This window comes from Culicoides brevitarsis, chromosome 2 (genome assembly GCF_036172545.1).
Source record: "Culicoides brevitarsis isolate CSIRO-B50_1 chromosome 2, AGI_CSIRO_Cbre_v1, whole genome shotgun sequence".
NCBI lineage: Eukaryota > Metazoa > Arthropoda > Insecta > Diptera > Ceratopogonidae > Culicoides > Culicoides brevitarsis.
In genome coordinates, this window is record NC_087086.1 from 25,538,983 (window position 1) to 25,553,735 (window position 14,753).

Genomic DNA, 14,753 nt, shown 5'->3' on the forward strand with positions numbered 1-14,753 from the left:
TTATACAAAAACATAAAAAAAATAATGATAAATATTTTCGAATATTAAAATATAAAATTTTCACAGTCGTCAAATAATTTCAAAAATTTATGAAAGAAATAAATTTTTAATAATTTTTGTAATGAAATTCATTTTTATCAAGGATTTTCTTCTCAAAAAAATATTTTTCCTAAAATTTGTGCATCTAATTATTTTCAAAAAATTTTTCTATATTATTTTTTTATGCATTCCTTATTTTTTAATGAATTTCTAACTTAAATCATTTTTAAATTTGCAATTTTTTTTAATTAAAAATCAACAAAAAATATTTCTTTTTTTTATTAAATTAATTAAATAATTATTTTAATAATTAATAATTTATAATAAATTGATTTTTAAATATTTAATTTAATGAAATATTTTTTTTATTTTAATTTTAGTTATTTTTTTTTATAAAAAAGCATTTCAAAACTTGTTTTTATTGTTCAAAAATGTTGGACTTCGAAGTTCCATGTGGATCAATTTTTTCATAATTTGAATTTATTTTAAAATTTTAAAATTATAAATTAAAATTTTAAAAAACCCCAATCAAATATTTTTAAAAAAATTTTATGAAAAAAGTGATCCATTATGGAAATATTTAAAAAAAATAAGAAAATTTTTTCAAATAAAAAAAAATTTTTTTTCACTGAATTTCGAATTTTTAAATAAGACAAGAGGCAAAAAAATTTTAATAATTTTTAAAGGACTTTAATTAATTTTTATATACTTAATTTTATTCATTTCCAGCCAAACCAACAACCCTCTTACACGAGTCAATTCATTCCGGGCAATCCCACGTCAACTCCCACACAAGCTCCAACGATGCCATATCCCGTAATAATGTCGAACGGATACTGCAAGCCAAGTTCCATGTTACAACCGAACGCTTCTGGCTACGTCCAACACACAGCCATGACTTCAGCACGAGTAAGTTTACTAAATTTCTTCATAAAAACACAAAAACTTAATAATTTCCTTTTTCATCTTTCAGCCCGCACCACCAACTAATCCAGCATCTTACATACCATACAACCCCGTTGGCAGACCAGTAACATCATTGGCGCCCGAAAACACAGCAGACATTAACAACAGCAAAATGGGCATGAAAACTCCGATCGTCGCTTCGACAGATGCAAATGGAATTTCAGGTAAATTATTTTTTTTATAAAATAAAATAAATTTCATTAAAAATTTAATTTTTTTTTTAGGATACGTCACTCACAAACAACTTTCAGACTTTGGACATCGAATGCAATAAAAGAAACTTAAAATCGAATTAGAAACTTTGACTCAGGTACATGTACCGTCAAATTATAATGCGACTCCAGATGGCCAGAATTTTTGGAAAAATTAAAAATTTTTAATTAAATTCATCAAAAAAAAATTTTTTTTGAAACTCGAATTATCCAAAAATTCGTTAGACATAAAAAATGGTCATCTTGACGTTTTGCATTGTAACAAAAAAAAAAATCGAATATTTATCAGTGATACTGCTATACAACAGAAACTTTAAAAAAATTGATGATTTCTTATTTAGGACGATAAATGAACTTTTTTAAGTTAAAAAAAACTTATTTTTAAGGAACAAAAAGAACAAAGAGTTGTGACACAAAAGAAAAAAAATATATACACACACATAAACATTATAAAGTTTAAAAAAGTAGCTTGTAAGACCCTCACAAATATTATACATACATATATTATATATTATATTATTACTAAAGATAATATTGGAATATATTGATGGACTCAAAAAAAAATTAGGATGTAGAAAAAAAAACTAGAACGGACTGGTGTTTAAAACTTCCTGCAGGTCGGATTTTCTAGAATTTAACAATGATGAACGCCCAACACGAAAAAAATTGACCAGTCCGTCCGCTTTTGAAGCATTTATTTCCCGACACGAAAAAAATTAACGTCAATTTAAAAAAAAATATATATTTAATCTTTGAAGTGTAAACTGAAACAAATTAACTATTTCTGTACAACTCTTAAAGTTTTTAACGAAAAAAATAAGTGTTAAATGTAAAACAATTAAAAAAATAATAAATTACAAGAAAAGACCAACAAGTAGATAAAAATGGAACAGACACAGGTTTATTTTACTCACTTGTTAAAAAAAATATAAAAATATGCATTTTAGAAATTTTCGCACAGAAAAAATAAAAAAATGGTTTCGATGGAAAAAATTACCAGTCGTTTCCACGGATTTGAGAAATGTTTCAGTAGACAAGAAAAAAAAGACAAATTTAGGCCTATAAATGTCCAGAACAACGATAAATTTGTATACAAATTTTTAGTGAATATTAAAAAAAAAGTAGGCAAGCACTAAAAAAATAATTTAAAAAAATTAATTTAAAAAATTATTATTTCAATTAAAAAAAAAATTTTTTTTCATAAATATGCTTACCCGATAAATGTAAAAAAAAATAATTTTCTTGCCATTTATTTCCTTTAAATGCCTTAAATATTTTTTTTTGCCTTTTTCTTCGCGCAGACATTAAATGCCATAAATTCCCGAAAAAACGACGTTCATCCACAAAATGATACCTGAAGTAGCAAAAAATGAATTCATAAAAAAATAAAGTATTAAAATATGAATCTCAAAATAAAAAATCTATCATTTCCAACAAAATTATATTTCTACCTAGAAAAATATTTTTTACTAGAATTATTTTGAATTCTTTTTTCGAATAAATCTATCTTTATATAGTAAAAAAAATATCCTTATAAAAGCCTTTCCTTACCAAAACAACTCTTCGAGCTTACAAAATCGTACCCAAACCAATGTAAATACATGATTTTTGCCTTATTAACAAAATTAAATCAATTTTTTATTATCTATATTGAACAAAATTATATGAAAAAAAAAATTATTATCTCGATAAAAAATTTTAAATGATAAAAAATTAAACGAATTTAAAGAAAAAAGTATTCTATTCCTAAGGAAATTGTTAAATCTACTAAAAAAAATCTCAAGTTTTTTTTTTAATTTTTGGGAGATCAAAGTGCTTTCAAAAAAATTTTAAATCAAATTTTCTTAAAAAAATTAAAAATTTCATTTTTTTTTTAAATAATGAAAAATCATGTGATGAGTACTTTGATTTCCAATAAAAAAATATTTCCTAGTAAAAATCCCTGGATTTTGTGTCACTAACTTAAAAATACATCATAATTTAGTTTTAAGATTATTTTTTAAATAAATTATAAAATATTAACATTAAAATACGATACAATCAATTTTTGTATCCTTCCCGCCTTGTGTCTTTTTACAAATCAAATTCGAATATTTTTCTTTTATTTTTTAATTGAAGCTCACAAATGTCTTTATTGTTGTGCCATCAACTCAAAATCTTTTAAAAAATTGAAAAAAAATCATATTCTCATAAATATATTAGAAAAAAAAATAATTATCCAAAATGTCCATTGGAATAAAAAAAAGAGGTTTCAATTAAAAAGATAAAAAATTTGTTAAATATAAAGAAAAATACATAAAAGTTAATGTATAAGTGTTAAATTAGCTATAAAAAAATAAATAATCGTTAAATAAATTAAATTTAAAAAGAGTGCAAGATTAAACATAAAATGTATGCGCCTAAAAAACCCTTTATAAAAAAAATTGAATAAAAAAACCCAAATATATTTAATTTACTAAAAAAAAGCTTTACATTTATAATTACAAAATAATTTTGTATGCCTTAACAATTTATTGAATCTTATGATTAGTTTTTTGAGTTAGCTCATTTTTTTTGTCCTTAGAATGTTGTTAGGATTAGTTATTTTTCTTAATTGTATTAACTTATATTATTAATTATATTCACATATTTGTACTTTAATGTTTCTTAGTTTTCTGTGTAAATATATGATTAATATTTTTTGTAATATTGCCAACTTAATGTTTATTGATTATTATTGAAAATAAATGAACATTAAAAATACTTTTGCTCAATATTGTGTGTTTTAATTTCATTTTTCTCGGAGGTCATTTACTTACATTTTTCTGAAAATTATATTTTAAAATTGTTGCTGAGGAGATTCAATAACTTTTTTACCGATTTGAGGTTCATGCAATACCTAATTTTTATTGTAAAAAAACGCACTTCTGACCGAAAAAAAATTATTTTCATGTTTGGTTTATTATAATGAGCTGGAACGTAGAGAAATTCAAAAAATTTAAAATAAGAAACTTTTTAGCCAAAATTACGTAATTTAAAATTAAGTTATTAAAAAATGAAATAATATTAAAAAAAAACAATAAAAATAAAAGGCAAGTATAATGACAAAAAAAAATCATTTTCTTCAACAGTTAAGTGAAAACACGTAAAATTAATTATTAAAAAAATTACAAATTTTTATGAATTTTTAAAACGTTACATATGCATCAAAAATTTAAATTATGAATTATAGTCGCCTATTAAAATTAATTTTTTGTTTATTATTTTTCTTTTTCTTAAGATGTCGATTTTTAAAAAAAAATAACTTTGAAATATTTTAAAATTTTTTACAAATCTTGAAAAAATATTTAAATTTTAATGGGAAAAATATTTAAAAAATATTCCAATTTTTAACAATTTAAATTTGTAAAATTTACTTTAAAAAAAATTCTAAAAATTTATAAAAATGATTTTTTTTTAAATTTTTCAAATAGTTTTAGATGGAAAATTATAATAGAATTTTAGGATCCCGAGAAAAAATATACTTTTTCAGTCTGTGTAAATAAGCAATTTAAATTATCTAAAAAATAATTTAAATTTTTTTCTGTCCATTTAAAGAACAATAAAATCCGCCACTACTTAAGATTTTATTGTCGTGTTTAATTAATCATAATTGTCTCATCTTGCTGATTTTGTACAAGTTTGACTTTCGGCAGAATCAAATTTTATCAAAAAAAAATTTTATTATTCTATAAAAGTTTATGTAATTTAAACACTTAAACGAAGACAAAAAAATATTTTTTTTTAATTTTTGAAACGTTTTTTTGAAAAAAAAAATAAAAAATAAGTTGAATTAAATTTAAAAAGAAATAAATATTTTACAAAATTTTTTTTCTTCAGTCCAAGAAAGGGTTAACAACTACAAAACGATTTTTTAATAATCCCCTTCTTTTACCTCTTCCACTTCTTCGTATCAAACCAATTAATAAATACACTGAAACTTGCCACTGATACTTCTCCAAAGCCATTTAATTTAACAAAATTAATAAAGAGAATTCTCTCTTCATCGACAATTTCGATCGAATTCTTCTCACATTTTCTCGTATTTAACGGTGAATCACGTCAAATATCTCCGGTGGGTGGCTTTACATTCCAATTCCGGTATTAATATGTAAATATTTCGTAGTAAAAAATTGTTTTATTAAATATGGCCCGATTACTCTACGATGAATCGCAAATTCCCCTAGAAGCGCCATGCGTCGTCATGAACACGATCATGATGTCATCCCACGAAACACACAAATTTTTAAACATTCAATTGTCTTTGAAATAATTTATGACCCCGAATTCTTTTAATTTTATGCATTTTATGAAAGACATGCCGCGAACGCGATCGAAGTTCCCAACATAGCGATGGCGTCATCGTTCGAAAAAATCTTTCTCTCCCGCTCTTTTTCTTTCTTCATTGTTCGTACCTACTTGTTGCTTCTGTGGCATTTGTAGCGTAAATTAAAAGCCATTTCATTCAATTTAAGCATACGGAGCGCGTCTGCCGATCGAACCTGATAAATTGCAACATTAACAAAGTGAATCAGTCTTTTACGAGAACGAGCCCAGTTAAGAAGTCGCACGAGTTTTATTGAAAAAATAAAAAAAAAATATTTCTTGACAAATAAAAAATTAAAAACAAAACAAATAAAAGATAAGATAATACAATAATCACCTGTGAATTGGACGATAATTGTTGGAATAAATAAATATTTATTTGGAGTTTCGCAGTGTAAATTATTTTTTTTTAAACGACGTACGTTCAGTGTAAAAGCGTCGAGTGCCAAGAAAACATCTTAGATCACGTTTAATTACCGGTATTGTGATAACTTATACTAATTGCTTGTTTAAGCTGAACGATAATAAATATTTCCAGTGCTGAGTGATGATAACATCACACCTGTAGTTGTATAGTGAAACATAGAAAGAAGAGCACGTCTTTGGAGAAAACAGAAGAGGCTATTTACTGTGTAGGTATTCTCTCTTTATTTTTTCTTTGGTTTGGTGATGCGTGAAAAGATGTGTGAACAGTCTTTGAATTCGGTACCAAATTTAAAAATGTTGATTTTTTAAATTAAATTTTTAAAAAATAATAATATTAAAAAATGAACATAAAAAAATTAATTTTTAAAAATTTGAATGAAAAACAAAAATTACTTTTGAAATAATTATTTTATTAAAAAAAAAGATTTTTTAAAATTAATGTCAAAATAATAAAATTTCAAAAATTAAATTAATATTTAATAAAATTTATTTAAAAAAATTATTTAAAAAAAAAATAAAATTATTTCTCTTATTATTTACTAAAAATTAATTTTTAAAAATACCATCGATGTTTAAATTTTTTTTATTTTTTTTTTTCATTTTTTTGAGAAATAAAAAATTATTCAATAAGTTGAAAACTTCAATAGTTGACTTTTTTATATATTTTTTTATTATTTTTGTCAAACAGATAATTTTTTGTGATTTTTTGGAATTTTGGTTGAATTATGTTTTGAAATACTAATTTAAAAAAAATTTGATATTAATAAAAATTTATAATTTTTAAATACTTGTGAATTACAAATTTAAAAAATAAAAACAAATAAATAAATAATTTAAAGTTCTTATTAATTTAATTAAATAAATTAACACTAAATTTATTAGAATAAATACAAACAAATTATAAAAGACAATAAATATTTTAAAATTAAGTCAATGAATATTTTTTGAAAAATTATTTCGATAAAATATTCTTGTTAAAAATTTCAAATTAAAATTTAAAAAATTTTTTTAACTAGCTCAAAATTTTATATAATTAATTAATTAAATTTATTTTTAATCATTTGATTTTTTAATAATTTTAAAATTTTTCTATAGAAAATTTTAAAAAATTAATTAAAAAAAACTAAAGAAAATCAAAATAATATTTTTTTAAAAGTTTTTAATTTTCTTTAAAAAAAATCTAAAAATAAATGCCCACAAACTCTCATTCACTTTAATTTTATACTCGATATCGTATCTTTTTTCTTTAAAAAATTGACTAGTCTATTGGAAACATATTGCATTAGTTATTTTTAGTCGTCTCTAGACAGAGCGCGTCGTTATTCATTATTTTTTTTTATAAAAAATTGGATTCCGATCACTTGTTTCGTTTTTATACATAAATTTCAAACCGAGAAATAATTTTACCGCCATACAGTACAAATAAAGCTAATTAAAATATCTGTAACAAAATTTTTATGTTTACACAAAGAACATGTTTTAGTATTATTTGAATGGAATTCTTTCTGCGATTGTGTGCTTCAAAATTCAACAACTCAGTAACGCCTCAACTCCAGAAGTGTCGATTTTAATTTTGTCCCAATTTTTATTTTAAAAAAATTCAAGCTGGATAATTTAGTGGATTGTTTGCGTTCCTGTCTGATCACCAGACGATCGAGCGAGCCGCGCGAAGAAGACCCCGAAACACTAGATCTCAAGGAGCTACGAGCAAAAATGGCATTTTCCATCCAACTGCCCCGCCAGCCGGTCGAAGGTGACGAAATTGAAATCTGCGGAGTCGTACATGAACCGTTACATGTGTAAGTATCCAGAAATAACGCATTTAATGTTTATTTTCGTGTGGCGCTAGTGAATTTAGGTCATAATATTCAAAAATATTTCAGATTTTCCATCAATTTGACACAAAGTCCGCGTCACAAAGCGATCGGCTACCATCTAAAAGTGGATTACGACAAAGGCCAGATTGTGCATGATTGGCGCGACTCGCATGGCTGGCAGCACGCACACATCCAGGAACTCGGAACCACCGCAATGGGCAATCACGACCAGGTCAATGGCTTCCGATTTCTCTTCAGATTCCGCCGAAATGCAGTGGACGTGTTCGAGGAAGGCGACAATTTCCTCAAATCGCACGAAATCAAGTTGGGCCTTAAAAATATCAACTACCTTGAGGTGTGGGAGGACACACGGCAAAGCAACAACCAGTTAGTTCAAATCGTAAAACTGAATTTCTTATTCAAGCATCACGGTATGTGAACGAAGATGAGGAGAAACGAAAAACGATTGAACACCAAAAAAAGATGTAAATACGTCATTTTTACATTTCACGTATATCAAGTTACTTCAAAAGTATTTTTATTTATTTTTTTAATAATTTTTTTTTCGTTTTAACACTAGATACTTTTTGTTTAAAAATTACAAATAAATTATTTTACGTCTCTTATGATTTTAAATAATTAAGTAGCTAGCTCCTAATGTGTCTTTTTTTAGCCATAAATTGAATTTATTATCAATATTAATTTTAGTTGTAGTTTTATAATAATAATTTTATTTTTTAAAACATTTATCGTAATTTTATGTTTTATTTTTTGCAAGTCAAGTATTAATTATTATTATTTTATAAAATTTTTACACATTATTCGATAAAAAAGAGATTTTTATGTTTTATTAGACAAGAATTTATTTTTATCTGTTTTATTCGAATTAAAAGGTAATTAAAGTTGTAGGTTAAAAAGTGTTTATTTTCACAGCAATTAAACGAGTGATCGTAAAAAATAGTTGAAAGTTTATCAAATTACTTTTTGAAAAAATTATTGCTTGTGAAAAAATAATTAAAATTAAAAAAAATAATATTTTAAAAAAAATGGGAAAAGATCGAGTTTTTATATATTTTTTTTTAATTTTAATTTTTAAAAAAATATTCAAATTTTTTAAAATTGATTTTTAAAAAAGTTAAATAATTTTATTTTAAAAAATAATTTTATTTAATTATAATTTAAATCGCTTCAAAAAAATTTTTTTATATTTTTTTTTTCCATTTGAAAAATCTAAAATCCAGTAGGGAAAAAAAATTTGTAAAATTTTACATATTTTTTTTTTTTTGCTTTTCATAATTTTGTTTTTTGTAAATTTTTAGATTTAAAATTTTTTTCTACCAAAATTAATATTTTGTTCACATGGATTTACTTCTTTAAAAATATTTTACAACAAAATTATTTAATGAACTTAATTTTTAATTTTTTGACAATTTTTTTAAAGATTTTTTTTTTCAAATTTAATTTTTTTTATAAAATTAAAAAGATTTCAAATTAATTTTTAAATACAAAAAATAAAAAATGAAATATTTATAAAAAGTTAAAATTTGTTAAATTTCAGTCATTTTATATGAAAAAAAAATTTTAAAACTAGTTTTACCTAATTCAGAAAAAAAATTTGGGCAAAAAAAAGAAAAAAAAATTTAAAGCGAACTAGTTTTGAAAAAATTCATAATTTTTTAAAAATTAAAAAAAAAATTGTTAAAAATGTCAGTCTTGTAAAAATGTTCATCCTCGTCCGAATAAAACATAAAAATCTCTTTTTCGACATTTATAAATAAGAATACGTACATACAGAGTAATTAATTAATATAGAGAAATTTACAGCAATAGGAAAAATGTGTGTTTTTTTTTTGTATGTCTGAAAAATGCGACAACAAATATTTATCAAGTTCTTTGATAAAATTAGGGCAAGAGAGAGCAAAATTACGTCATTTTACTTGATTCCAGAGTAAATTTTAAAAAAACAATTAAAGAAATGGCACGGAAACAAAACACATAAAAAAATTTTTTCACAGAAAAAAAAAATTAAAAGTTTTAACTATTTTCGATCTTGAATCCGCCCAATTGTAATTCACCCTGCGCATTTGTCGTGATGTAGTTGGATTGCTGCATCAGCGGTATCGTGTACAACGTGTTGCCGTCTGCCGATGTCACGGCCTTGATATATGTCGTTTTGGTGGCTTGCGTCGTCGTTTGGTTTGTCGTGTACGCAATTTGCTGCGTCTGACTATTTGGTACTTGTTGCCCCTGGCTCGTGCTCACGATGCACGGCAGCTGCAGGATTTGCGGTTGCGACGTGCCGATCGTTTGTACGGTGTTACTGGGTGTGGCGGTGGATGTCATTTGGATCTGAATCGGTTGACTTTGCATCTGCGTGAGAGTATCTGAGGGTTGTGTGATCTTAATTGGCTGGTACGTGGGTTGCGGCAGGAGTTGTTGCGATTGTTGTTGTTGTTGCTGCTGTGATTGCGGGACAACTTCGCCTTCTTCGAGACCGTCTTGCTTTGTTTGTTTTGCTTTGCGGGCCTAAATTTTGGTTTTTTGGTTGGTTAGAAAATTCGTCGAGTTTATTACAGGTGGGAACTCACTTTAATTTTGGTTACGATTGGATTCGTTTCGGCGCCTTCTTGAACTTTTTCCTTCTTGCCTTTGACGTTGTCTCCGCCGACTTCGGGATGAGTACTGAAAAATAAATAAAATAAAATAAATTAAAATTTGAAAATTTTTACTAAGGCTAATTTTTTCACTTTTTGTCAAATTATGATTTTTATAAGAAAAAAAAAATTAATGAATTAATTTTTAAAAACAAATATTTAGTCAATTGAAAAATTTTATTTTCAATTAAATTTAAGCAAATTTTTTTAGCGAATTGAAAATAATTTTAAAATAAACAGTAAAAATTTTTTTTTTAATAAAATTATTTAATACATTATTTAATTTTATTGTTTGATGAAAAAATATTTTAAAATTTTAAGTTAAAAATTTTAACAAAAAAATTTCAACTTCAAAAAAAAAAATAAAAATCGAAAAATTTTGAAAAAAATTTAATTTTTAAAAAATACTTTCAAAAAAAGAATTTTTTATGTAAAAATTTTTCAAAAAAAAAATTAAAAAATTTAAAATATTTTGAAAATTATTTGAAAATTTTTTAAAATAAAAACCCAAAAATATGTCAAAAAAAATTAATAAAAATTTTTAACTTTTTTTTTTAACATTTTGCCCCATTGAATTTTCGGCAAAATATAAAATTTAAAATTTCTTATTTTTTAAAAATTTTCAATAAATAAATTTGTCCAAAAATTTTTTTGAAATTGGGGGGGGGGCAAAAAATTTTTTAAAATTATTTAAATAAATTTAATAAAATAATTTTTGAAAAATTTAATTTTAATGTTTAAAAAAAATTAAACTTAATTAAAAATTAAAATTTTATTTTAAACAAAGTAAAAAAAAAATATAAAAAATTTTTAAAAATTGAAAAAAATTTTTGACAAATAATAAAAAATTAATTTAAAATTTTCTTAAATTTTATGAAAAAATTTTTTTGGACAAAAATTCAAAAATTTAATTTTTAAATTTTTTTCTTTTAAAAAAAAAATTAAAATTTAATTTTATAAAATTTTGCCTTTAAAATTATTTAAATAATTATTTTAACTAAAATAATTTAAATTAAAAATTAAATTTAATTAAATTTTAATTTTTATTTAAATTATTAAAATAAGAACGCAAAAAATTATAAAAAAAAATAATTTTTTAAACAATTTTTAAAAATCTCTACTAAGATTATTAAAAATTTTATTTTGAACATTTCAAGTGAAAAAAATATAAAGTTTAAAAAAAAAAAAATTTAAATTTTGGTAAAAATAATTGAAAAATAATTAAAAATTATTTGAATAAAATTTTTATATAAATTTTGAAAGAAAAAAATCTTTTAAAAATAAATAAATAAAATAATTTTGTTGATTAAAAATTATAAAAAAATGTTACGGTCATTAAAAAATGATAAAATGTTCATATTTTGCCTTTAAAAATGGGAAAAATTTGTCAAAAATTTTTTAATAAAAAATTAAAAAAATTTTTTTTTCATGATTTTTCAATCAAAAAAATATTTAAAAAATATAAATATTTCTTTTACCTCAAAATATGAAGGAAAAGTTGACAAAAAGTGAAAATTCGATTTAATTCACATAAAAAAATAAAACTCACCGTCGATGCTTGTTCAAATTATCCTTGCGCGAGAAGAACTTGTGACACAAATCGCACGAAAACATCTTCTTTCCCGTATGACTGACAACATGTCGCAACAAATGCTCCTTCCGACTAAACGATTTATTGCAACCGGGCTCCTCGCACTTGAACGGTCTCAGTCCCACGTGCGATTTCAAATGCTGCATGAGATGTTCCTTCCGTTTGAAGACCTTCTTGCAAACATCGCATGTCGTCAGTGTCACCGGCGGATCATTTCCTTCGTGCTTAATCGCCGTAATGAGCTGCATTTGTTGTTGCGCCATCATTGACTCGATCGTTGGCGGCGCATCTGTGTCGGAATTATTTCCGGTGTTGTCTTGCTGCTTCGGCGGCGATTGTTGCGCGGTTTGTGTGACAGTCGGTGGTGTCGCGGTCGTTTGTTGTTGCGGCTTTTGTGATGTTTGGGTGGCAGGACGTGGCGTTTCCTTCGGTTTTTTGCCGTAATTTCTTTTCACGGTCACTGGCTTGTCTTCGGGCTCCTCGAAGGAAGTTGCTTCCATCGTGATGTCACTTTGGGAGACTTGCGTGTCGACCGAGACTTGTTGCTGGGGCGTCGTTTGAATTTGTTGCGGGATAATGTGCGCTTGTTGCGATGGCGCGATCGATATGGTGGGTTGTTGTTGCTGCTGTTGTTGTTGTTGTTGTTGTGCTGCTGCTTGATTAAAAGCCGTCTGAAGTTGCTGCGACGTGATCTGAACTTGACTTTGTTGCTGTTGCTGCAGTTGCTGGGCTTGTGCGGCGAGCTGTGCCTGGATTTGCTGCTGAATTTGTTGCTGAATATTGAGATTTTGGAATGCTTGTGTCGAAAGTTGGACCGTTTGGGGGATTTGCTGCGGCATGAGTTGAACTGTGGGCTGCCCATCGGGGTTTTGTTGGATTTTGAGTTGAACGTAGGTGGTTGGCTGTTGTGCGGGCTGCGTGTATTGCGGTTGCGGTGGTTGTTTCGTCGGCGTCAACTCGTTATTCGCAATTAATTGGGACAAAATTTGGTTGTTGGCTTCAATTGTGCCGTCACTTTTGATGATTAGCGGCACCATTGACGTTTGCGGTTGTTGTTGTTGTTGCTGCTGCTGCGGTTGCTTATTGGCCGATTGCAAAAGTTGCTGCAACGAGATCGTTTTCGGCTGTTGGTTCGTCATCGAAGCCGGAATCGTCATTGGTATCGTTTGTTGTTGCTTCGTCGGTGTCGATAACACGAGATTTATCTTCGGTTTCTTGTCTAATTCAATTTTTGCTTTTTTCGTGACGTTCGTTGTCATGCCACTCAGCTCGAAATTCACGGGTTGCACTTTGCGCGTGCTCTTCGGCGTACTTTTCAGCTTCAAAAATTCATCCACGGAGATGCTGCCGGACATTTCCGTCGAATCAGCACTTGTCGACGCACTCGGTTGCAAATTAAAAGTCGGCGTCGTTTCAACTTTATACTGAATTGGACTCGCTTTCAACGTTTGTCCGTCAATTGTCAGCGTATATTGCGGCATTGCTGGTTGTTGGACCACCGTGGGTTCGTTATGTTCCTCATTTGCTTGGATCCCAACCGCTTGAATTATGCTGCTCAAGAAATCCGAACTGACATTTGTGGGAGCGGCGACTTGTGTGGGCATCGTCGTCATTTTTGGCGTCGCTGTTATCGTGAAACTGGGCGCCAACGGAGGTGCTTCGCTCTTTAAATTGCCCAAAGTTGCAACAGTGGCTTGTTGTTGCTGCGGCGTTCCACTTTTGATGTAAACTTGACCTCCATTTCGCAGCTTGGAACTCGTCAAACAGCCCTCGAGCAACGTTTGGGCTTGCAAACAGCCGTTTTTGTATTCGTAGATGGTCTCCACCTGCTGCACACATGTCGTACACAGAATTTTCGGGAGTTTGTCATTTTCGTCCACCTGCAAGAAATGAGAAAAAAAGACAACAATCAGTCATTGCGTAAGTGCCCCATACAATTTTTGGCAGCAACGAAAAACTCACATTTATCAAAAGTCCCTTGTTTATTTTCAGTTGCAAGCTCTTCTGCTTGCCCTCTTCCGAGAAAATGTGCACTTTTTTGCCTTGACTAGCGGTGCACAAGCGACACAATTCGTAAAAATTCACGCAGCGATATTCACCCATATTTTATATAAAAATTATTCGAGCGTCTCTTGGTTCAAATTTCCGCGATTTTCTCAATCAAAGTGCACTATTTTCGTGCATCTCGATCTCATCTTTTCACTAAACGACAGGAACAGGATTCTAAATACTGGTTTTATGCAGAAATTGTTGTTTTTTTGGGATTTTAGTGCGAATCGACGCTGTTTGTTGACTTGAGGATTCATACGTGAGTGACTTTTTTTGTGGATTTCCAATTGAGGTGAGTGGATGGATTTTTCATTGAATTAGCTTGATGGAGAGTTGCATTATCAGTTTCAGTCGTCTCAAAATTTTGCTGATTCGTGTGTTGAATTAGCATGTTTGGCAATTTATTGTTGAACGAAGCCCCCTCCCCCCAATTGTAAAGGGACCCAGAGGGGCAGAGGATAAATTTATTTTAAGACTTCAGTAATTAGGCCTCGAAAGGGGCATTTTAGACTTCATAATCGAAAATTGTCGGAATTTACGACGTACTTTTCGCCCCCTTCCCCTTCTGAAAAACCATTTTTTGTTAAAGCAATTCAAATTTTGATTTAAAACCGTGAAAAAATTCCACTTTTATAAAAATTCTAAAGAAATTTAC

At 27.0% G+C, this 14,753-nt stretch overlaps 2 protein-coding genes and 1 long non-coding RNA gene across 4 annotated transcripts in view; 2 read left to right on the plus strand and 1 right to left on the minus strand.

Annotated features, from left to right (window-relative positions):
- Positions 1-2,917, plus strand: part of LOC134830307 (cytokine receptor-like) — a 30,986-nt gene extending 28,069 nt beyond the window's left edge. For both annotated transcript variants that reach the window (XM_063843735.1, XM_063843737.1), the window contains exons 5-7: positions 769-948; positions 1,013-1,169; positions 1,230-2,917. In XM_063843735.1, coding sequence (XP_063699805.1) covers positions 769-948; positions 1,013-1,169; positions 1,230-1,279 — 387 coding nt within the window. In that variant the 3' untranslated portion in view covers positions 1,280-2,917. The remainder of the gene's footprint in view (positions 1-768; positions 949-1,012; positions 1,170-1,229) is intronic.
- Positions 2,918-5,699: 2,782 nt separating this feature from the next.
- On the plus strand, positions 5,700-8,425 carry LOC134830311 (uncharacterized). The gene is made up of 3 exons (XR_010161968.1): positions 5,700-6,193; positions 7,593-7,786; positions 7,871-8,425. It is a non-coding gene; the product is annotated as an uncharacterized LOC134830311 (long non-coding RNA).
- Positions 8,426-9,591: 1,166 nt separating this feature from the next.
- Positions 9,592-14,343, minus strand: LOC134831279 (zinc finger E-box-binding homeobox 1-like). Its single transcript, XM_063844971.1, has 4 exons — positions 14,012-14,343; positions 12,008-13,929; positions 10,393-10,486; positions 9,592-10,330 (listed from the first exon to the last, which is right to left on the minus strand). Exons 1-4 carry the CDS (start codon positions 14,150-14,152, stop codon positions 9,839-9,841), a joined length of 2,649 nt encoding a protein of 882 aa, XP_063701041.1. The 5' UTR covers positions 14,153-14,343; the 3' UTR covers positions 9,592-9,838.
- Between the last annotated feature and the right edge of the window lie 410 nt (positions 14,344-14,753).

Bases quoted from the DNA above. Each gene is read 5' to 3' on its own strand.
- LOC134831279 (XM_063844971.1), bottom strand. From the start codon at position 14,152: ATGGGTGAATATCGCTGCGTGAATTTTTACGAATTGTGTCGCTTGTGC. The intron at 13,930-14,011 runs GTGAGTTTTTCG...CATTTCTTGCAG, and splicing joins ACAAGGGACTTTTGATAAAT to GTGGACGAAAATGACAAACT. The intron at 10,487-12,007 runs GTGAGTTTTATT...TTTATTTTTCAG, and splicing joins AATTTGAACAAGCATCGACG to TACTCATCCCGAAGTCGGCG.